The sequence below is a fragment of the Medicago sativa genome, chromosome 6 (assembly GCF_051527215.1).
Source record: "Medicago sativa cultivar Bolivia chromosome 6, Bolivia_mono, whole genome shotgun sequence".
In the NCBI taxonomy this organism is placed as follows: domain Eukaryota; kingdom Viridiplantae; phylum Streptophyta; class Magnoliopsida; order Fabales; family Fabaceae; genus Medicago; species Medicago sativa.
Window position 1 is genome coordinate 44,785,109 of NC_140754.1, and position 25,238 is coordinate 44,810,346.

General features: G+C 34.8%; 1 protein-coding gene and 1 long non-coding RNA gene across 2 annotated transcripts; one reads left to right on the forward strand and one right to left on the reverse strand.

Moving 5' to 3' along the window:
* Positions 1–2,137: 2,137 nt before the first annotated feature.
* Positions 2,138–4,932, forward strand: LOC146915427 (uncharacterized). The gene is made up of 12 exons (XM_085721348.1): positions 2,138–2,362; positions 2,452–2,594; positions 2,753–2,870; positions 2,988–3,176; positions 3,275–3,327; positions 3,397–3,496; positions 3,661–3,723; positions 3,807–3,987; positions 4,148–4,244; positions 4,342–4,463; positions 4,565–4,649; positions 4,920–4,932. The coding sequence occupies exons 1-12, from the start codon at positions 2,138–2,140 to the stop codon at positions 4,930–4,932; spliced, it is 1,389 nt and encodes a 462-aa protein (XP_085577474.1).
* Positions 4,933–10,862: 5,930 nt separating this feature from the next.
* Positions 10,863–13,192, reverse strand: LOC146915428 (uncharacterized). The gene is made up of 3 exons (XR_015014599.1): positions 12,905–13,192; positions 12,657–12,742; positions 10,863–11,193 (listed from the first exon to the last, which is right to left on the reverse strand). It is a non-coding gene; the product is annotated as an uncharacterized LOC146915428 (long non-coding RNA).
* Between the last annotated feature and the right edge of the window lie 12,046 nt (positions 13,193–25,238).

The window sequence follows — 25,238 nt, forward strand, 5'->3', positions numbered from 1 at the left end:
AAGGGCAGGGGCGGATCTACACACAGCCGAGGGTGTGCACCTGCACACCCTGAACTTTGAAAAATTGCATATACTACCATGCATTTATGCCATTTTGCACACCCTGAATAATTAGGTTTGCACCTCTAAATCAGTATCTCTCACACACAGTCATGAGAAAGGCGGGAAAAGAACTCGCAGAGAGAGCAAATGCAGAAAGGAAAAGATGAAGAAGAATCATTGAAGTGGCAGCAGAAGAGGAAGAATGCTTAACTAGAAATAAAAGCTGTGCGGCAAAAACGTGAGCATCAATTATTTAAGGTTAGGTGTGTTTGTTAATGGGCTTGGGCCGCATGTTTTTGTTTTGTTTTTACGGTACTTTAGTTGAGAAACATGTAAAAAGTAAAGTATAAAAGTGTTGTCACAATGCTAGCAACATTATTAAATTCTTTTATTTTTTATTTTTTATAAGGCCATTGTTAAATTCTTTATAAATTTATGTATGAACGTATATTATTATATACGCATACACAATTTTTTTTTATAAGAGCCCGTTTGTTATAGCTTTTTTAAGAAAAAAATCACTTATTTTAAAAAAATAATCACTTTTAAGAGTATTGTATCCGTTTGTTACAGATTTTAAAAAAAATCAGAATCTAAAAATAATTTAAAAACAGCTTCAAATGAGAAGCTGTTAGGAGCAGCTTAAAATAAAATAGATTTTTTTTAGAGGAGAGAGAAAATATAATTTAAAAGATTGAACTAATTTTGTAACAAAAAATCCCTTTTATATAGTTGTATCCAAACAAACTAGATTATTTGTTTAAAAAAAGTGATTTTTATTACAGTAAACAAACGCAAAATAGATTCTGATTTTTCATATAATCTCTAAAATATAATCTCTAAATTATTTTATATCAAAATCACTTTTATTTTAATTCGTAACAAACGGGCCTTAAATCTCACACATTCAATATTTTATAATTATAGTGTCTTTTTTTTTTAATAAGTAGATTGTGTTCAAGCTCAATTTAAGAATAAATCTTAGGTTTCGAAAGGCTTCACAAAACAATTTACAATTTAAATTATTTCAAAAATAGGAGTGACTAGAACCAACCTTTAGATTTAAGGCCGATTTTTTCACCACTCGAGTGATCCCTAGGAAACACTTCGGTTCTTACTCTAATACCCATTATTTAAATGGAAGAATTTATTATATAATAATTTTTAGTTCCCTAAAAAATAATATTAGTCATTTAAAAAAATTAAATAATTTTGCACCCCCTGGTCCAGGGTCTTGGATACGCCACTGGTCAAGGGAGCGATTCCTACTGATTCCTAATAGGAATAGTGGGTTGCACTTGTGTTTGGATTTAGATGGAGGGTTTAGAAGAGGAAAGGATGTGATATAATATAAAATATATATTTTTTAAAATAATGCACAAATTGTTCAACCCGTGATCATATAAAAAATAATTAAAAAGATTATGAGTTTTATTAATACAAATTTCTTCAAAAAAAATTAATACAAATAGCCTAATTATCTTATTTTTTTGGATTAAAAAGATTATGAGTTCACAACACCCTCTCTTCATAAAAACCACGTTTGTAACTCAATGCACAACCGTTTTTATTTGTTTTACAAAATTTGTTTTCTATTAATATTTTTTATTTTTTGTTTTGGTTACTACATTACAAATTTGCATCCGATTATCGATACTCTTATCAAGACGTGAAAAAAAATTCCACTGTAGATTAAGAAATTTTGGTGGATTGACTTTTGTACCAATTTAATTTTTGAGTTTTCGCGGTTATTTTCCCCGGTTTGAATTTTTGGGTGGTTTGATGTGAGGGCCGTTTACCTTTCAATAGGCTTTTTTTGGTTTCTCAAAGGTCAAGGGCAGTCGTTGTCAACAAACCAACAAATTGGGATGAGGGAGAGGCCGATGCACGTGGGTTTTTGTTGATTTCCTCATTTTAATATAGTATACTCATACGTCCTTTCACATTAACTCCTTCAATTCTCCCCCACCCCTTTTATAAATCCTTTTTGGCTGTTTGTGCTATGGTATTCTATAAATTGGGCTGGTTTGTTTTTGGGTTTCACACTCACCCACAATTCTCTCTCTTTTATGCAATTGTGAGTATGTCATCTGCAATGTCTTCTGCAATGTTGAAAGGTTCTAGGCATGGTGGCAAGGTACCTAAGTCTGGTCTGCAGACGCGTGCTGGGGCTGATAGCAGTTTTGATTTGTTGTCTGATGTTGCTTCTGGAAGGGAGTCTTGGAGATTCATTAATCGTGTGGTGCGTCTGTGGGAGGTGCCTGCGTTTCTTCATCCAGAACAGGTGAATTCGATTGATATGGTTCTGGTTGATGAGAAGGTTTGTTATTTTTTAATTTGCACCAATTTTTGCTTTTGTTTTTCTTTATTATCCGTTTTTTATGGTTTTCTGTCCTGTTGGTTTTGAAGGGTGTTAAGATTCACGCCACCGTTCGAAAGCAGCTGTTGTACCTCTTCCAGAAGAAGTTGGTCGAGGGTGTGGTGTACAAGCTATCCTACTTTTTAGTTGCCCCTAGCTCTGGTTCTTACAGGACAACCCCTCGTGCTTATAAGTTGTTTTTTTAGATGAAGACCAAGGTTAATGTATGTGAGGGACCTTTGCTGCCGTTGTATGGCATTGATCTTACCAGTGCTGATGAGATTGTTGCGGAAGTTGTGTTTTTGTTTATTTGATTGGCTGTTTTAAACTCAAGAGTTCCCCTATTTGTAGGTATAAGGTTAAGCTCAGGGTTTCTGATGAAACTGACGAGGCCATTTTCGTTGTTTTTGATACTGACATGCAATTTCTTCTCGACAAGCAGTGTGCAGTTTTGGTTAATGTCTCTAAGGTCCTTTTCATCTTTGTTGTGGTCATTTTTTTTGATGGTGTACTATATGATTTGTTTGCATTATATATATTTATATTTATATTATTTGTTGGATGATTGATGTCTTGCATTTCTCAGGCTGAAAATGATGGTTTTGTTCCTTCTGAGATTGAGAAGTTGGTTGGAAAGACCATCCTCTTCAAGGTTATGACAAGTTATGCAACAAGTTCTTCCTATGATTGTTCTTTTAGGGTGAGGAGGGTGTGCATTGACGAGGCTATTATTGAGTTGTTTCTCGCTGATGGGGATGTTTATTCTCCTTCCAAGGTAGCTAACTTATTTTTGCGGGTGTTGATTTATCTAGTTTACAGTATTACCTCCCTTTGTCTTGCTGATATTGGTTTTGTGAACTCCTCTTCAAACAGGGATTAGCAGCTTCACCTGATGATTCCACGGTGGAACCCAGCGAAATTCCTACGTCTGTTGACAGCTCATAGACTGAGGAATTTGTTTTCAGTGCGTTGTTGACTCCTGACTTAAACGATAGTGATGCCCCGGTCTCGCTTTCGTCTGTTGTGCATCCTAAGAGGAAGTTTTCCAAGAGGAATTTGTGTAAACTCTTTGAGGAGGTAGCAAAGTCTGTTAAGGTTGCTAAGGAATGAGGAATGTTGTGATATTCTTTTGATAAGATGGTCTGTGCGCATGTTTGATTGCCTAATTGCGTCTTGTGGGATTACTTCTATGATGATGCCCTATGTATGTAGTAATGTAATGTAATGAATGGGATGGCTTTATGTGTTGTTTGTGGGAGGTCCATGCCTTTAAGGATCCAGATTGTGTAAATTCTTTAGAGATGGTGCTGGTTGACAGGAAGGTATGAATTGCTTCCAAATTCATTTCAATTTTGTTTTCTCTTGGTTGTAGAATCTCATATTTTTTGGCATCTGAACTTTGAAGGATTCCAGGATTCATGCTACGGTCAGGAAGCATTTTCTATATCTTTTTCAGAGGAAACTGGTCGAGGGTGAAGTGTATAATATGTCGTGTTTTTTGGTCGCTGTGAGCGGTGGTTCTCACAGGACAACTTCTCATACTTACAAGTTGTTTTTTCAAATGAGGACCAAGGTCAATGTTGCCTGTGGACACTTTATTCCATAGTTTGTATTGGCCTTGACCAAATGTTATTTGCCAAAATGTGAACAATGATTTTCTCATTGGTATGCGTTCATCGTTTAGCAGTTTGTTGTGTTTATGTTGTTTTTCTTTCACTCTTTTACTTATTTTTTGTTCTCATTTAGATGTAATTGGCCTGATGACTGGAATATATGATGAGGGTGATTGTATCAAGGATGGGAAAGTTACAAAGATGATTTTGCTTCAGTTAACTGATCGCAGGTAATGCTTTTGTTTCTTTGTTAAAGTTGCAGACTATCTGTTCCTTTCTCTAACACTCGATATGTCAATTGAATTTTGGCATGTGATTATTTGTAAGTGGGAAATGCGAGCTGGCCCTCTTTGGGGATTATGTGGATCACTTGAGACAGCTCATGGCGAAAGCTGACAGAAGCTTGCCCCTTTTGGTGGTGCAATTCACAAAAGTGAAGATTTGTATAGGTTGTTTGTATTTTCTAATTTTCTAATTTGCGAATACTTCAAAACTTATTTTGATGCAACTCCATGATTCTTATTGATTTGCCAGTGTTTTTAATTTGCAGATGATGCATCCCTTCATAGTGTCCTAAACACTACTCTAATTATGATTGATCCAAATATTCCAGAGGTTGTTGAATTTAAGGAAGGGTTAGTTTTTTTTTTTTTGTTTCCTGAAAGTAATTGGAGGTAAAATTTTCACTTTTTTTTCTTCACGTGTCTTGAATTTTTTTTTCCAATCTGGATGTTAGATCTATTGGTAGTGTCTCTTATGTTCCGCTGATTGGTCCAAGAGGTCGCCTGTAACGCCCTCATAAAAGTGTCTAGAATTTTAGAAAGCGTTAAAATTTAATACCGGGTACATTAAATTTCAATATAGAAATTTACCTGTGATGTCTGATAATGTGCATATGTCTTTAGGACTCCTGACTGATTATCTGATAACTTTACATATTATCTAGATGATATTTGTACTAACTGACGAGCACAAAATATTATACATAATCTGATACATAATTCCCATAAACTGATAGGGGCTAAAATACATCACAACAAGTCCTGAGACATACTTCCACATATAGACATCATCAATGAAGTGCCATAATCAATATGTAGCCTTTACTTAATCTTTCCTCTTGGATGATTGTGGACCTGTAAAAATAATAAATGGAATGGGATGAGACATAATGTCTCAGTGAGCTCCACCTATCCTAGGCTGCAGGCAATCCTTGGGGATACCTATGATTCCCCTCTGTCTAACATTCAACCTCTCTGGGGTTTATACATCTTTAATCTGTACCTCTGTACTCGTATATTATAATTAAATATTTAATCACACTAACTATTATTGAAGTTAGTAAGTTAGCGTTGAACAAACAATATTATCTGAGTTGATTTTACGAATAAACCCAGGTGGAGTAACCCCGGAATTTATTCCTCTGATAACCGGTATATATAAATATTTTCCAACTGGCGGGAAACCCAACTGACGGGGATACCAGACTCCTCTGATTATTGTGGGGTCATCCTCACGGATAGTGCCCGTTCCAACTGGCGGGATAGCGAAAGCCACAATTTAATAAATTAATTAATGTCATATCTGTTAGTGAGAATTAAACTCTCGTCTCTAACTGAAAATGTGTCAATAACTATTCTCTTCTCAAAAATGGTATTTTACCCGGGTTAGTGACTTACCCATAACTCTTATTCATGGACAATTTACTCTAAACATTCTTTTACATAAATAGTAATGCTATATGGTAAATTGGTAATACGTAATTAGAGGTCATAATAATACATTTCGGCTACACGTTCGGTAATAATGAGAATTTATATTCTTAGCCAAACCAAACCATTATATTACCTTAAAAGTGTAAATTACATTAGCTAAGATTTGAAACAAAGTAATAAAACCAACAATTCTCACTTTCCAAAATTATAGCCGAAATGTGCATATTTATTCATACTTGTGCAAAACTTGTCATAAATTTTTTTCCTCTAACTTATACACTACCATAAGTATAATTATCAATATAAAACCAATTTAGAGTACACTAGCAAGGGTAAATATCTTAAGTCATAATGTCTCTATGTTATGTCCTAACATACTAGATCATAATCAATAATTTCTAAAGGCATAATTTATTCTAAACATTCTTTTATATTAATACACATAGCAATATGGTAGTATTTGGTTGGAGGTTCTTATAATACTTTTCAGCTACATATCCGGAAAAATGAAAGTTCAATCCATAACCGCCATTAGTCGTGTATTCATTTAAAAGTTTTTCATTCCCATTAGCCAAAGATAGAAAAATACCAAATATTTAATAAATTTCTAATTTTCGGAATCTAGCCGAAATCATACACATATTTCAAAAATGTATTGAATCCTTGCCTAATAATTTTCCTCCAACTTCTATACTAACATAAGCATGGCAATTAACATAAAAGCAAATTCTAGAATATATTAGCAAGGGTTATTTAGCCTAAACATAATAGCACTAACTATGTCCTAATGCTCAAAATCATAATTTATCAATCTAATAGCATAATTGAACTACCCAAAAGGGAAGGTTTACTAACTAAAGGAACTCACACTCTTGTGGAGGTTCCTCTTGAACACTTGTGGCACAACCTCCAAATCCAAGCCACTAGTTAAGCTCCTTCTCCTTCCAATAGCTCCTATAACATTCAAACAAGTTAAAAATCACAACACCCATAACACATATACACACTAGGAGCATGAATTTGAAACATTCTCACAAAGAGCAATTTTCCCCAAAAATAAGGGTAAGGGGCGGCCATCATGGTAAGGTGGAAGGGAATGCATTTTTTGTTGCTTATCTTGCTCTTAAAACATCATGGGTACCTCCAATAACATGATTTTTAACAACTTCCCATGGATTTGGAGACAAAATTGAATATTGCAAAATATAGAAAAGGGGGCGGTTGGCTTCAAAGAGAGGGAAGTATGAGTTTTGCTTGCTATACTCTTGTAATAACACTACTACTAAGCTTGAATCATGACTTTTGGAATGATTTTGGGAGGTTTGGAACATTTGAAGATGATGATGAATAGTGAAGGGAGAGAGAGCCGATGGAGTGTTAGAGGGTGAAGGGAAGAAATTGTGATATTTTAGTGAGAGGAAGAATTTGGAATTGTGTGGAATTTTTTTGTGGAATGATACATATAAAATAAATCTTGGTTGCCAAATACCCATTTTGCCCTTGGTTCAAAAAATCCAATGATAAAAATATCTCATTGATGATTCGGAAGAATAACTGACATAAAAATTGACTGTGATTTTAAGCGGGATATTACACTCTACCCCCCTTAAGAAAATTTCGTCCTCGAAATTTAGAGTTTATCTGAAAATGGATACGGATTCTGATCTCGCATCTCAGATTCTAAATCTATGGTTTCCAATTCCACTGGCTGAAAAAGATCGAGAATGAATTTTCGTAACTGAGAAACATGAAATACATCATGTAATTCCGACATTAATGCTAACTGATATGTTACTGGACCGATACGCATGAGTATCTGAAAGGTTCAATATACCTTAGACTAAGTTTTCTTTATTCTGAATGTTCCTTGCGAACCCATCCTAGGTGTAACTTTCAGAAATACATGATCTCCCTCATTGAACTCTGAAGGTCTCCGTTTCTTATCTGCATAACTCTTCTGACGACTTTGCGCCACTTTCATCTTTTCTTGGATGGACTTAACCTTTAAAGTTGTCTCTTGAATAATTTATGGCCCCAAAATACCTCGTCTCCAACTTCTGTCCAACATCGTGGAGTTTAACAATTTCTGAAATAAAAAACGATGCATATTGATATGTCTTCCAATCACCTGGGTCGAAAGGTTTGATAATAACCTCCTTAAGTGTAAGTTGTGGAATACATTATACATTTTGAACGAGTGTAAAGCAAAGCTAACCAATGCATAAAATATTCTTCGGGTAAATTTCTAGTTCCACATACTCCTTATAAATCTGTCTTAGGTTACTACTTCTTGTTTACCTTCACTAAGTTCTGGAAATATCTCATACACTTATTGGAGTAACACTTTTATCGACTTCGTCGATTCTTATCTTTCCATAAACAGATCCAACCTTTGAGGGGGTTCTTCATAATACGACTAATTCCAATAAAAAAATTTATTTCTGAACTATACCCCATATAATGAGGTCTCATAATAATAACCACACCATTCTCCGTATAAGATCGTTTCTATTCGGAACATTATCTGACATTAAATTTACCTCAATGAATGTAAGAACTGATTCAATTTCCTCCATTATGCAACACATAAATATGAGGTGTTATTGGTGATATCTGCTATGTTTTCTGTGGAATGAGTCCAAACATGGTACTACTTCAAATAGCTGATGGAAGTACTAACTGACGAGTACAATCCATAAGTCATATCTAAATACAAAACGTACTAACTGGCGAGTACATTAAATGTAATTCTTATATGAGTAATAGTGCACTAACTGACGAGTACACAATACACGAGGTAGTACGACTGATAACTAAATACATGACATATATCTGTAGTCATTCGACTATACTTCATCTGCACTAAACTTTCAACATTCTTAAATTAATCAAATTACACTGTCAAAATAAATAAGATCCGTAATCATAAATTTTCTCATGAACTTACTCTTCCAAAAATATACTTTTCTTCCTTGAACATTATTATTCTGTCCGTTACTATAAGGAACGTATTATCTCAGTCTTTCTGATAATTCCATACTCGTTACCTGAATTGGTATAATTCCATATTGTATATCACATAAAATTTTCTAACTTGTATATATCAATCCTTTCTTTACCTTCAAAAATATGGAGTTTAAAACTCCCGAAATTCACAACAGAATTGTGTTTAAGCATCCGCATTTCTTCTTCTGAGTAGTATCCTTGCACTTAAATACCTTTTACTATACCTGATATTCCATGAGAGTATTTCAAACCAAAATAAAATCATCTTGATACAACATCCATATTTGTTACCTCATACATGACTCTTTCCCAGCTAAACTGATACTTTTAATTCATTCTTTGAAATCACCAAGTCAACTGACTAAGTTACATACTAGAGGTGATTCCAATTTTCTTAGATTTAACAAGGTAGGAATACTTCCATCCTACTCTCATTAATTGAACTGTTAATATCTCTGAATTATGTGGTTTGAAAATTATTAGCTTGTCTCTTAAAATTTTCCATGAATATCTCTTTTCAAAGTATAAAACTATTGCACATCCTATCACTTCTTTACTGATTAATTTTCCGCTGCGCCACTCTAATTTGTTATCTTACATCGATTTAGGCATACCAATTCAATCATAATGTAAAATTTCCCAATCTCATTACTACATGTTTATTCAATTCTTCTAGTCATCCTTCGAAGCTTACATGTCCTAAACAGAGAAGCTAACTTTACATTTCTTGCTACTTCGAGTACTAACTTATATTACTAGCAAACTATTTCCAGGTATTAAATCCTTCATTAGACATATACTGTACACTTGTTCTCGCAAGGTGTTCCTTGAATGATTCCCACATTCACATTGCTTATAGTAAAACATACTCGACAATTCGCAGCTTTTTTCCATTCTTTTTCATTCGTGTCGTGCTGATAATTACACTTACGAGCTCCCTTGAGATAACTTCAATTCTCAAAATCCATTCTCATCGACCAAGTCATTCTTTTAGTTTTTAGAACAATTACGTGAGAAAAATCATCAAAAGAAAATATGTGATTCCTTAATACTTTACTTCATTCTTAACACTTTTGCACTAACAACAACCTTCCATATAACGGAACCTTAAAATAACTTCTCAAATTCAAAAATCTTGGTTAATCCTTATCACATCAACTTATTATATTCATACGTCAACACATTCTTGTCCCCTTGATAGAGCTTGACATCATTCGTCCATTAGTTCACAATTTTGACAACTTATTATTTAATCTTTAGTTTTTGTTTCAATTGAAAAATTACATCTTATCTCTTACCGCTACTGAAACCTCTTTCTACTTACTGCTAAGCTTGTGTTTCTTAGTCCATGACAACTTAATAACTCATGATAAATGCAGGGGTCTGATACAATCTCCTTAGTGGTCAACTCTTGTTAGCTTAGTTTCTATGCAATTTCTTGTCAAAAAGAATACAGCTGAACCGCACTTTGATCCATACAAGATTTTTCAACTACCAATCATTCATTCTTCTTGTCTCTCACACTACATAACATCTTCACTTTCTAATTCATAAATCTGGCACTTAAGATTCGGAAGATGCACTAATCTAACATAATTTATCTGGTTTGCATTACCCATTCAACGACTACATTGAGGGTTCATCTTCGTCTACTCCAAAATAATTTGCTTAATTTAAAATTAATTCACTTAATAACTCAGACATTAATCCTGCTCGCTCTGAGCCTTCATGTCCTTCACTTCTTACATCCTCTACTTTGACTGAAAGCTTATGGATTCCATTAATCGTGTGATAATTTTTCTCATATCAAATTCCTGAGGAATATCCATCTTCATAAATCACCAGCCACCTTTTGGCATTAAATACTTCCTTATCAAAAATCGTTATAAAACCTGACACCTCGACTGCCTCCTTCTTACGCTTCATTCCTCCTAGGACATATTCAGCTCTCAGACATTTGTTCTAACTATCATATACTAGTCTGAGTTGATCAGGCTCAACTAGACATGACATTTAGAATAAATATCCGGAACCCAATGGTCCCACTGCTTTTATTGAATTCTAATGACCCAAGGCACGATCTGAATCGACCAGCTCTAATACCAAATTGTAACGCCCTCATAAAAGTGTCTAGAATTTTAGAAAGCGTTAATATTTAATACCGGGTACATTAAATTTCAATATAGAAATTTACCTGTGATGTCTGATAATGTGCATATGTCTTTAGGACTCCTGACTGATTATCTGATAACTTTACATATTATCTAGATGATATTTGTACTAACTGACGAGCACAAAATATTATACATAATCTGATACATAATTCCCATAAACTGATAGGGACTAAAATACATCACAACAAGTCCTCAGACATACTTCCACATATAGACATCATCAATGAAGTGCCATAATCAATATGTAGCCTTTACTTAATCTTTCCTCTTGGATGACTGTGGACCTGAAAAAATAATAAATGGAATGGGATGAGACATAATGTCTCAGTGAGCTCCACCTATCCTAGGCTGCAGGCAATCCTTGGGGATACCTATGATTGCCCTCTGTCTAACATTCAACCTCTCTGGGGTTTATACATCTTTAATCTGTACCTCTGTACTCGTATATTAAAATTAAATATTTAATCACAGTAACTATTATTGAATTTAGTAAGTTAGCGTTGAACAAACAATATTATCTGAGTTGATTTTACGAATAAACCCAGGTGGAGTAACCCCGGAATTTATTCCTCTGATAATCGGTATATATAAATATTTTCCAACTGGCGGGAAACCCAACTGACGGGGATACCGGACTCCTCTGATTATTGTGGGGTCATCCTCACGGGTAGTGCCCGTTCCAACTGGCGGGAACCTTTCGTATCCAACTGGCGGGATAGCGAAAGCCACAATTTAATAAATCAATTAATGTCATATCTGTTAGTGAGAATTAAACTCTCGTCTCTAACTGAAAATGTGTCAATAACTATTCTCTTCTCAAAAATGGTATTTTACCCGGGTTAGTGACTTACCCATAACTCTTATTCATGGCCAATTTACTCTAAACATTCTTTTACATAAATAATAATGCTATATGGTAATACGTAATTAGAGGTCATAATAATACATTTCGGCTGCACGTTCGGTAATAATGAAAATTTATATTCTTAGCCAAACCAAACCATTATATTACCTTAAAAGTGTAAATTACATTAGCTAAGATTTGAAACAAAGTAATAAAACCAACAATTCTCACTTTCCAAAATTATAGCCGAAATGTGCATATTTATTCATACTTGTGCAAAACTTGTCATAAAAATTTTTCCTCTAACTCATACACTACCATAAGTATAATTATCAATATAAAACCATTTTAGAGTACACTAGCAAGGGTAAATATCTTAAGTCATAATGTCTCTATGTTATGTCCTAACATACTAGATCATAATCTATAATTTCTAAAGGCATAATTTATTCTAAACATTCTTTTATATTAATACACATAGCAATATGGTAGTATTTGGTTGGAGGTTCTTATAATACTTTTCGGCTACATATCCGGAAAAATGAAAGTTCAATCCGTAACCGCCATTAGTCGTGTATTCATTTAAAAGTTTTTCATTCCCATTAGCCAAAGATAGAAAAATACCAAATATTTAACAAATTTCTAATTTCCGGAATCTAGCCGAAATCATACACATATTTCAAAAATGTATTGAATCCTTGCCTAATAATTTTCCTCCAATTTCTATACTAACATAAGCATGGCAATTAACATAAAAGCAAATTCTAGAATATATTAGCAAGGGGTATTTAGCCTAAACATAATAGCACTAACTATGTCCTAATGCTCAAAATCATAATTTATCAATCTAATAGCATAATTGAACTACCCAAAAGGGAAGGTTTACTAACTAAAGGAACTCACACTCTTGTGGAGGTTCCTCTTGAACACTTGTGGCACAACCTCCAACTCCAAGCCACTAGTTAAGCTCCTTCTCCTTCCAATAGCTCCTATAACATTCAAACAAGTTAAAAATCACAACACCCATAACACATATGCACACTAGGAGCATGAATTTGAAACATTCTCGCAAAGAGCAATTTTTCCCAAAAATAAGGGTAAGGGGCGGCCATCATGGTAAGGTGGAAGGGAATGCATTTTTTGTTGCTTACCTTGCTCTTAAAACATCATGGGTACCTCCAATAACATGATTTTTAACAACTTCCCATGGATTTGGAGACAAAATTGAAGATTGCAAAATATAGAAAAGGGGGCGGTTGGCTTCAAAGAGAGGGAAGTATGAGTTTTGCTTGCTATACTCTTGTAATAACACTACTACTAAGCTTGAATCATGACTTTTGGAATGATTTTGGGAGGTTTGGAACATTTGAAGATGATGATGAATAGTGAAGGGAGAGAGAGCCGATGGAGTGTTAGAGGGTGAAGGGAAGAAATTGTGATATTTTTGTGAGAGGAAGAATTTGGAATTATGTGGAATTTTTTTGTGGAATGATACATATAAAATATATCTTGGTTGCCAAATACCCATTTTGCCCTTGGTTCAAAAAATCCAATGATAAAAATATCTCATTGATGATTCGGAAGAATAACTGACATAAAAACTGACAGTGATTTTAAGCAGGATATTACATCGTCCATCGCTTGCTGATGACTTTTTGCGACTGAATCCAAAAATAGCAATTGTAGAGCTGGAAAAACTCCGTGAGGTCGGTACGTTTATTGTGTATGCTACAGTTGATGGCGTGGTTGACGGGGAGAGTTGGTGGTACCCTTCCTGTAGATGTCGCCACAGGGTGACTTATGATTCTGGCGTCTACTACTGCAAAGGATGTGCCAAGCATATTTTTCAGATTGTTCCTAGGTTTGATTTATCTGTATTGGTTATATTCACTGTATTTATCGTTGGATTGTTTATTTTTTTTTTGAATTTTTTTTTTGTCAGGTATAGTGTAAAACTGGTGGTGTCCGATGTGACTGGGGAGGCTATCTTTGTTGTTTCTGATGCTGACATGAACTTCCTTCTTGACATGCAGTGTGCATCCATGGTTGCTTTATCTAAGGTTTTTCTCATTTGTTGAGATATATGAATATATAAATCTCCTTAGTTGGCCTAAAATACTGTGATTGCAATGACATGATTTTATTGTTTGTTAATTGTACTTTGATCTGTTTATTGGATTTATCTTAGGGTGGGAATGATGGGTTTTGTCCCGCTGAAATGGATGTATTGAAGGGGCTAATGATGTTGTTTAAGATTCGGGCAGGCTTTGGGGCGAATGCTTCACATGATGGTTCTTTTACGGTGGACAGGATTTGTATGGACGAGGCTATCATTGAATTGTTTCTTAAGGATTCTGAGATCTACTCTCCTACTAAGGTTGTTTTGATTTCATGCCTCTTTTATCTATGTTTCTGATTTTTAATTTTATGTTCCTGACCTGTTTTTATTCTTTGTTTAGGGTGCAGCCCTTTCACCCTCTGATGTTGCGCGATTCTTGAAGGTTGACGGCTCTGTCTAGGTTTCATGAGATGCGGACTTTACCTCTGATCCAATGCCCACCCCTTATTTGAACGATGACGAGCTTGTGTACCTTGCCTCTTAAACCCTTCTAACCTGTGTATTTTGGGTCCATTCTACTGCGAAGGGGAGTCCCGCGAAAGAATTTGAGTAGATTTGTGGTGGTTAATGAATGTAATGCACTTTGGTGTGTTGTTGTTTGTTTGTTTTCGGCATTTGTGGTTGTATAATTTTAATTATATGTTTTGGTGGTATAAAATATACTGATTGTATGGTTTGGAGATGTAAAATCACGTAATGTGTAATTTTTGTTTTAAGTTCTCATAATTATGAATGAAACATTCTTATTGTGTTTCATATTCACTGTAAAAATGCATAATATATGAATGTATTAAGTTCCCAAATGATGCCATTGTTGTTACGACTGTAGTCTGCCTGTTCCTCCAATTAACTCAGCCATCTTAACTTCCTTATATTCCAAGGTTTTACCATAAATTTCACTTTTTCCCTTAAACATGATTTGGTTGCTTTTAAATTTGACTCCTTTGTTTCTCATGTGTTGGTTTGGGCTTGACGTGTATCCCAATGTCGGGTAGTATCACCCGTATTTTATTTTTTCGTTCAGACGCGTCTTTTTATGGAAGAGTTAACTTCCTTAAATTTGAACAGTGCATGTTCGGGACACTTCATACTTTATTGTTCAGTATTTTTTGATTCAGCCCATTCCTAAAGTAATCTTTTATTGTTATATTAAGGCTTTGATTTTAATATTCTTAAAAAAAAAAAGAAAAAAAAATTAATTATAGTTTGTTGTTTGTTTTTTGTTTGGTTTAGTCATCCCATGTTTGATTACTTGGTGGATATTCTTATAATTTTATTGATTTCTTCCGTGAATGCCTACGTGATATTATTATGTACTTTTGGTTAAATCGCTTATGTTTTTACTGATTAATTTTGACTATGTTGTCTTTTTCGTCTACGTGTGTGTTCTTCTTGAAGAGTTGACTTAATAACATTAACTTCCTTAAACTTGAACGTTAGATCGCAATTTTTAGTTGTTTTGACTGATAAATCCGAGTAACGCTTTGGATCTTTCTTATTTATCGACTCTTTGGTGCGAGAATGTTGCTCAGAGAATTAATACTTTAATTAACACTGCTTTCAGATTTGGTTATCAACAGGCACCATTTTTCTTTTCTCCCAAGTTCCATGCTTCGATGCATTGTGTATGTAAGCCATTCAGTGTGGAATACTGGTCTTGGTTGGCCCAACTACTCATTGTGGTGTATAGTATTTATTTTCGTTTTTGATTGTTTTTGTAATGAATGAGGCGTTTTGATGTCTTTCCTCCTATCTAATAAGTCCATTATTTGTTTCTAATTGTGGGTTGTGATTTGTGTACATGTTTTGTGTGGATTGTCAATGTTTTGTTAGGGATTTTTTTTTGCATTCATGTCCTTTGGTGTGTGGAGGCCATGCCTTTCAAAGACTTCTCTATTACAGGACAAAGTTGTGGGATGAAATTACTTAAATAACCTTTCAACAATGTTGGTCATTTATTGGTTGTGTCGCTTTCTGCAGACAAAGTTTCCCTCCAGTGTCAACATTTAAAAAATCCTTTGACTTTTTTTGTCTTCTTTGCATGCTTTCTTTGCATATAATGGAGGTTTTTCTATTGGTTGTGCTGATCCAGGAGGTTGCATTTGTCTAATCTGGTCCCCATTTTTATAATGGCCTTCTCGGATTTTCCCACCATTGAGACTTTGATATTGAATAAACTTAAAGATTATGTTGGAGAACGTGATGTTAGTTTGTTATCTGCTTTGTCCTCTTCTAAGATTGAAAGTGATTGCTTTGTACTTTCTTGGTGTTCATCTGTTTTACAGTGTGTTGATATGTGGAATTCGGATGGAGATGCTAAAGATGATCCCATGTAAGTTGTTTGTGTATCGGATTTAATCTGGTTTCCTCGCTTCATAGGTCTTTGGTTATATTTTAGTGCTTTATATTGTTGTCTGTCCTGCGACCCTGTCACCTTCTTTTAGTGGAGGTTTAGTCTAAGTATTAAGGTGCAGGACATGGAGCGTGAGGCCGTGTTTAGGATGGTCGATGGTGTTGTTTGTGATTTTGCCCCACAGACGTCCAGTTTGTTGATCTCCATGGTGGTGCAAGCGCTCTAATGCTTAATTCCATTTGCTTGCATGAGTTTCTGAGTTATTTAAGGTTGCTTATTCTTTTTCTTTTTGTGTGATATAGAAAGATGGTACCTCTATGTTTCCTCATGAGGTTGGCATTTTGTACGGTGATCCTGTTATCTTCAAGGTGTCCGGAAAGGATTGTCGTGATTGTATGGGGAATGAAGTATACAATGTTACCGGTTTTTGCAATGACCTTCTCATGGTGGACATGTTGGTCATGTTGGACCTTTAATGTGTAATGTTACCTAATGTAATATGTATGGTTTTGTTAATGTTAATGGAACCGTTTGTTCGTCTATAATCAATCCTTATCATAATTTCTACCGCTAATGTGTTTTTAATCAAAATATCTACCTTATGGATTTAAAAAATACTAGGCATTTTATTTGCTTTTGTTCTGTTTTTGTATTTGTATTTGGACGATTTGGTTTCCGTGGCAGAGAGATGTGTATTTCGTGTGTTGTTTCATTTTGCTTATTTCTTTTACTGGTTATTCATGATATCCTTGGATGGTTTTTTTGTTTTAGGTTTTTGGTGTCTGCTTTTCTTCCCACATGGAAGTTGAATTCAAACTCTTTTTCACAAAATCCTCCTCTACTTTTTTGATTGGTGTGACCAGCAACTTTTATTATATAATTTTTGGCCTCCCAATTAATGTTTCTTTCCTAACCCATCACATAGTCCCTTTCCTTCCTTTTTTTGGCCCAACTGTTGTGCGTGATTTTATCTAAATCAGGTTTTTCCATCATTCCCTTGCTGTTTGTGGCTTTATTTGGTAAGTGATGTGATGATGACGCCCTACTCCCACTGTTTGGAAATAATAAGCTATTTTGGTTATTTTTATTTATTTTATAGGATTTTTTTATCCTTCACTCCATATCAGTGAGGTGTGCAAATAGTGTATCAATCTCTCATTCCTATATATACTCACTTGGTTTCATTATAAGAGTTGAACCCCTTCATCCATAGTCTTATATATTTTCCATCACAAATGTTCTTTTCTCCGTAATATTTTCAGTAATATCCAACTTATATCTGCTCTCTAACATATTAGACAAGTATCATCACTCTAGACATTTGTTTTTACTGAACCATGGATAAAAACATAAGTTGTTTGTTGGTTTTTAATCATCTTAGGACTGACTGGGCTATACGTGTTAGATTTCTCAGAATTTGGTGCATAATGAGTGCAAATTTCCCTGATAACGTTAACTCTCTTGGGATGATCCTTCTTGACAAGTATGTAAGCTAATGCTTTTTAGATCATTATCCTTCTTCTGTGTTTTTTGTATACTCAATATTTTGGTTTGTTTGTTAATTTCTCTGTTGGTCTCTTTGGCAGGGGATTAAGATACAAGCTACCATTCCATCTCAGCTTCTCTTTCGATTTGGACATGTGTTGGTTAAAAGTCAGAGTTATATCATCTCTTCTTTCGTGGTTGTTCCAAATTCAAGTGATTTGAGGGTTACCGATCATGAATTTAGACTAATCTTTCACTCGAGGACTCAGGTTCGCTTGAAGTCCAGTCCTCTTATTAAGAGCAATGGTCTGGCGTTTTATACTTCCAGCAAGATTTTGGCCTGCAGAGTTGACCTCAAGTATTTGGTTGGTTAGTGCCTGCTTTTTTTTTGTTGTGACATGAGTTATGTTGAACAAACACTTGTGTGCATGATCTTATATTTTTTCCCTTTTCTTTCTTGTTACTTAGTTTATGAGTGTGATTGGACCCTTGGTTTCCATGAATCCATGAGGTAGTTGCATGTTCTAATGTCTCTTCGGTTTGTTTTTCATCTATGTTTTTGTTTGTTTTTGATTGGAATGGAATTTGGCAATTTAACACCTGATGGCTATGTTTTTAATCGTTGTAATAGCTTTGTGTGAGTGTCGTGTGTTTCCTATATTGTTGAGATTTATAGGTCTAAGATATCACTTTCATGTATTCCTCCAACTTTGGTGAGTGTTTACCCTTTTTTGGTGTGACATTAGTTATGGTGAACAGGCGTCGTGATCTGCATGGTTTTAACTATTTCTGTTTTTCTGTGTTCTTTACTTTATAGATGTTATGGGACTCTTAGTTTCCATCAAGCATGAGTATGTACAGGACGAGAGTGGTTACATCCAAACCGTCCTTCGTTTGGTTCTTGCTGATCGCAGGTGATTGTTTTCCTTTTGTTGTCCTTTGTTTGAATTTTTTCTTTCCTCTTTCATTTGTATGGCTTTCTTATAGTGTTCTTTGTTTGCGATTTTGTAGTGGAGAGTTTCATTGTGCACTATATGGAGAATATGTGTCAAGGTTTCAGGGGACGTTGAGCACTTCCAGCGAAGGCCTTCCCATTGTTGTTATTCAATTTGCTAAGATCATCGTAGACAAGGGTCTGTATTTTGTTGTATTTTTGTGTTTTGTTTGGAAATTTTGGTCAATTTTTTCATTGCTTTTGGCAAGGGTTGTGCTAGTCTAGAGTGTTGATGATGTTTCCGTGTTGATGCTGAATCTTGAGATTGTCGAGGCTGTTTACTTTCGACTCAAGTGAGTTTGAAGGCCTTTTTTTTATTTATCTACAATAACTTTGTCTTCAATTTGCTATGTATTTTAATGTTGTGCAAATTTCGCCAAGCTGGATGCTAATTTCTCTTGGTTGGTTCCTGCTAGAATGTTGGCAGGTAGGAAATGTCCTCTTCCTAAGCATGAGTTGGTTCCTGGGCCATACAAGTTGATTCATGCCGATTTTATCAAGAGGTACCCTAAGAAGAGCTTGAAGGAGTCTCTTGAGTGTGGTTTGTTTGCGGTTCTTGCCAGGGTGGTTGAGATATCACAGGTCAATTAGCGGTGGTATCCTGTTTGAGATTGTAGGAAAGTCGTATCCGTTTTGTTCGAAATCTATTATTGCTTGGATTGTCGCAAGACTTTTTTCCGTGTTGGCTCTAAGTAAGGATTTATGTTAGTGTTATGATGTATTGATATGTCAATTTATTTATTTAAGACTTCCATCACAGGTTCTATTGTGTTTGTATCTCAGGTTTAAGCTGAAGATATGTGTGAGGGATGGGACTGGTGATGCCTTTTTGAGTTTTATGACCATTTGCTGCTTGGTCTTAGCAGTGCCTTCTTCAGGGCTATGGTAGTTTTGTGTTCATTGTTTTGTTTTTGTCCTGTTCAATGTTCAAAACAATGGATTCTTACCTGTGATTTTTTCCTAGGGTCTTAGACATGCCTGTTACCCTGCTGATTTTAAGTGTTTGGTTGGAAAGGATATGGTGTTTATTGTAACAGCCCGTTTTTCGTTAGATTTATTTTAATTGTTTTTTTTATATGTGCTTGTACGTGATTAATTTCCTCTGTGTGTATTTTGACGGGTTTGGTGTTAAAAGGGTATTTTAGTCATTTTGGACATAGGAGTATTTTTGTTTTTGTGTGAGCAAGGGGTAAATTAGTAATTTTTACTGTAAGGATTATTTTTAGTGTTTTCAAGTGGGAACCATTATTTTTACTAAGTTAATAGTCGGTTGTGGTAATTAGTTAAGAGCCGGTAACTATTTGTTATTTTTATCCGTAAGTGGGTAGAAACGTTGTGAATTAGTTTGTAAGAGTGTTAGGCCCATTAAAACATTTTAAGGGTTAAGCTCAATAGTGTGGAGCCTATTTAAACCTTAGTCATTGAGGAAAATTAGGTTTCTTAGAAACACTTGTTCATTTTCACAAAACTTGGAGAGGTAGAGAGAGAAAGAGTTGGAGGAGGAGAAAGAAGGGTTTTGAGGAGAGAAGATCTTGGAGAGCAAGAAGAGGGTAGAGACTCAAGGGTTTGGAGCTAAAGTGAAGCCTAAGCTAAGTTTGTGAAGATTAGAGGTAAGGGGGCTAGTTTTCTCTCATAATCTTTTGTATAATCTCTTTTCTACTTTTTCTCATAAGTGCTTATTTGTGGAAAGTGATTAATGTGAATTTAATTGGTGAAATTCATGCTTTAATTTTGATGCAATGTTTAAGTATGTGAATTTGATGATAAGAGAGTTGTTGCTGTTGAATTTGCATGCTTGAGATGTATATATGGGTATACTTTGTGTTTTGCTCAAAATTGATGAATAATGATGTTGTTGTTGTTGGATTGTTGATGAATTCATGGTTAATTGTTGTTGTTGTTATGAGATGTGTTGTTGATGAATTGATGCCATGCGTTTTCACAATTATAGAATTATGGAATGAATTGAGTTATTGTTGAGAGTTTTGGTGAAATTTTGTGGAATTGTTGAATTATGTTAAAATGATGTTTTGATTTCAAGTTTTATGTACCATTGAGTGTCTTTTGATGTACATATACCTGTAAACAACCTTTGGGATGAGTTTGGACATTTGGGAGATCAAAATTTTGGTTTTTGGGTGAAAAAAAGGGTTGGAACCCGAGAGCAAGCGTGCAGAACTGATGATTGTTCGCTCAAGCGAGCTGTAAGCGAACAGCCACTGGTAGTTTCTGGATCTTGGTCGTTTAAGCGAGCAGGCCTTCGCTTAAGCGAACGAGCCCAGTTTTAGCACCTTTTGTTTTTTGTTCCGGGCATTCGGGGACCAATCCGAGCTTTCTAAAATGCTTTTTTCAACTTGTTTAATCACTGTTTATACTTTTAAACCTACTGGAACATATCATAGATTGGATTGAACTTGATTTTGTGATTATGAACTAAGCTTTTGAAAAATGTCCAAACGCGTCGATTTTTCTGAAACTCGTTTTTCTGAAGGAAAAGGGGTAGGGATGAGGTTGTATACTGATTATATGATTTCTAAAAATGGTCTTAATTGGTTTCATTTAATTCCAACTTGTTTTACTTTGAAAATGGAATTCTTTTGAAAAAGTGATAAAGATAGACGAACTTTGTGATTCTTATGATTTTGTCATAGTTGGCCGGTGAAACGCATATGTACACTCAACTGCACTCATATGTGATCTAAGTGTATACATAGTTGAGGCACTAGAGTTTTTTTTTACTTAGTTTTGGTTCAATTGTCTCAATTGTTTTAAAGTTGTAAAATGATAGACGAACTTTGTCGAAAATGATCTTTAAGACCGAATACTTTGCAAATCTTTTGTGAATAGTTTGATATGATTATATGAAGATGTATGAATGATTGATAGGTGTTGGATATGATGTTTATCATAGTGTGATGTATTTTCTCCTTTACTTGGATTGTGAGGAATTGTATGAAGTTGTTGAACTATATGATAGAGTTGATGTTGATTAATGCACATATATTAAAATGATGATGACATTGTTGGTGAATGCATATATATATATATATATATATATATATATATATATATATATATATATATATCTGTGTGTGTGTATTAAGTCGTTGATTATAGCCGTTGAATTGTTGTGAACATATGCATGGTTGATTGAGTCATATGTTCATGCATCATATATCATGTCGGATGTTATATCCATATTGCCGTTGATCGGATACTTGTATCTATATAGCCGTTGATTATAGCCATTGATAATGATATTTTTGTTGCATCATGAGGTGACGACCTTGGAGACAAATGGTACCACATGCATATAGAGTTGTGTCTAGGCGCATTACATACATTTGGTGAAATTGTTAAATGTGTCATATTTGATTATGTGTTTGGTGAACCTTGGTGAATTATGTGCATTGATGATATTTGGTGAACATATGAAGATGTGTATTTGATGATGTTTATTTTGATGAAAATAATGAAGTGTGACTTATATGAATATGATTTTATGATCTTTTGGTAACGATGACTTTCTTGCGTATACTTTTACGTGATAAATTGTAATTGTTGAGTTGATTAGGCTAAATGAGGGATAAGGTGAGCAATCATTTCACTGATTGTTGTTGATAAATGATGAGCTTATGTCGATGACTTGATTAGAGATGAATATACTTGTTATGCTATGTTAGAATTGTGATAGCATGATGTGTATGGAATGGGGGACAATATTCATGTGATGTTAGTATTCTAGGAGGGATGGGTATGTATATGTGTCATGCATGAACTCCTTGAATGCTTATGTTTGCTTATATTGATTATGATTGATGTGAAGCTAACCCCCAGTGGTCTTGGACCGCCTACCTATTTGTATGAATGGGTAGACGGAGTGCATGAGTAGTTGTTACTTGCTTGGTGAGTGCTTGAGGATAGCAGGAGCTACCTCCACTTTTCTATCTCTTGGTGTCTTAGATTAGGCTCTGATCTAGGATGTCAATCTTTATGTTTATTCTGAATTTGGATTATGTTGTTGAGATTTTACCCACTTGTCGGGATTGAAGATTTTATGTATTGATATATTTTTGAGTTATGACATGTATATGTTGGAGATGTATGTTGTATATCCGCTGCGACATTGTTGTGAAATTTATATGCATGTTATATTTGGTGAATTTTTGGAGACGTGATGTCTACTTCTTGAATAATTATTTTATTTGCGTGTTTTATCGCTTTAATAGAAGTAGGGCGTTACATATCAATTCATTTCTAGACCCAATCCTTTCTGGTGTTTCATCTATCCGGTGATTTAGAGGTTGCTATGTCTTTTCTTTCCCCTGGAAAGGATTATACTCCTACCAAGGTTTCCACTTTTTACCTATCTATTTTTTTTTACATGTATGCATGTTTTCTGCCAATTTTGATGGTTTTGGTATGTTTCCTATTTTATGATTTTCTCTTTGGATTTTTCATTCGTCTCTTTATGTAGTCCACCTTTGCTTCGATGTTTTTGTCAGTTACTCCAATGCCCGACTGCCGTGACTCTATCCCCACTGCCTGTTCATGCGCCAGAGTCTCCTGTGATGTTGTGTTGATTCCCCCTCGAGCAGCTCATTGAAGAGGTTGTTGCCTTTGTTTGATGAATTTCCTTCGAAGCGTTGAAGTCCCTGGGTTTTTCTCAAGACAGTAGTTTGGATGAAATGTCTAATGTATAATTATGTTTGTTGTGTGTTCTTTCATTGTGTGGTGCACTTTTCCTAGTAGGTTTCTAGCGTGTATGGCATTTGTTGCCATCTTTTGGAGGTTGGTTGTTCATAAGTATTTCGGTATCAGTGATGTTTGGTTATTTTATGTTTTGTTTTTTATGTACTATGTTGCAAGGTTTTATGGTTTCTAATGAAAATTAATTTATTACCAGAACACAACTGAAGGAATAGATGTCACGCATAACAGTGTGACAAATAAATTACAATTGAAAGGAGTACAAGGCTTTTATTTTACCAAATTAAAAATTTATGTCAAAATGGTCGGTGAAGTATCTACATTGGAATTGTATCGGGTAATAATGTACAACATTCACTTCCAATTACTAGAGATAATACTAGCAGACAGTGTGTGTTTGTGTTGTATGAGGTATAACAATCTTATATTGTAGGACTTTATGGGTTTTGTGCTCTAACTTAGGGAGAATAACACAATCTTCCATGAATTGGTGCTTACATGAGGACCTCCAAGTTACTGTAGAGCCCTACGGAAGCATTGCTACATGAGGGATGATGAATTTCATCTTTACAAATATTAGAATTGAAAAAGATGTGAGGGTCAAACATCATAAAGGCAATTATCTATCTCTACCTCCTAAAATAAGTTCCATATATTTGCAAACCAATGCACTTGCTATTGGCTGTTGAATTTGCGACCTGGCTTTCTGTTGGTACTGTTATTGGATTCTAAATGTTGAAGAATGAGTCAAAGTGTGTGCAAAACAAATTTACCATAAATAACTTCTGCTGTAAAACAAATTAAAGTTAACAGACATTAGACCATAGATTTTGTACATAGGACATTAAACCATAAATAAGTTGAGTTCACTGTTTTTCTTTTCTAATTTTTGTAATTTTCCTTTGCATATTTTCATGGTTGTGGGTTAAGACAAAATCAGTTGACCTGGTTTCCTTGCATGCCAAGTTTTGTAAAAGTCTATGTAGCAATCATTGTCAACATTCTAGTATTCTTATTTTTTAAATTTATGCTGATTCCTTGGTCTTTGGAGGCCTATATATATGTCCTTACCTTTGTTCTCTTTGTCTTTGTTTGCATTTGGTTTAGTCCGCCATTCCCTCAGATGCCCAACTTTAAGACTTTTTTTTGCTTTTTCTTTTCATTCCATGGAGTCTAACATAATCATGGATCCTTCTCTCTGTGCAAGGAAGAGACGTATGGATCGCAAGGAAAAACTTAGGGTAAAGAGGGAGGGGAGAAGATACTCTTAGGCGTGGGTGTATGTGAACTAATTGTCATAGATAATTTGCTTTGGCATGATTCTATTACATGCTTTTGTTTAAACTATCTTATGTTATGTTCCTTATCCTCCTTTGTGTTTCTGTAATTCTTAGTGCTTGGATGTCAGCGTTTTGGTGGAAATTCTGAATATATGATTGGGAGCACATCCAGGATGATGGACCAAGGTTAGACGTTTTTTTCCTCTTATTTGACCTGTTGTGCATTCCCTTTGGATTTTGTGTCTTTAATGTTTCTTGAAAGCTGTTGAGAATGCAATTTTTTGTCCACGCGTTGTCATGCTATATTGTTGTTGATGATCCCCTGCCTTGCCATCTTTGTGTTTAAGGAATTGTCTGTGGCGCTATTTGTAGGTTGCTGCTTGGTTTTTATTTGTTGTATATATTGATGCCGGGTATACTAGTGTATAATTTGGTTTTTGCTGTTTTCTTTCCAGCTACGCCTCAGTCTAATGGGGTTCCATCACCAATTTACAATTATATGGTTTCACCGTTTGCAAACTTTGATCTGTATTATTCATCGGAG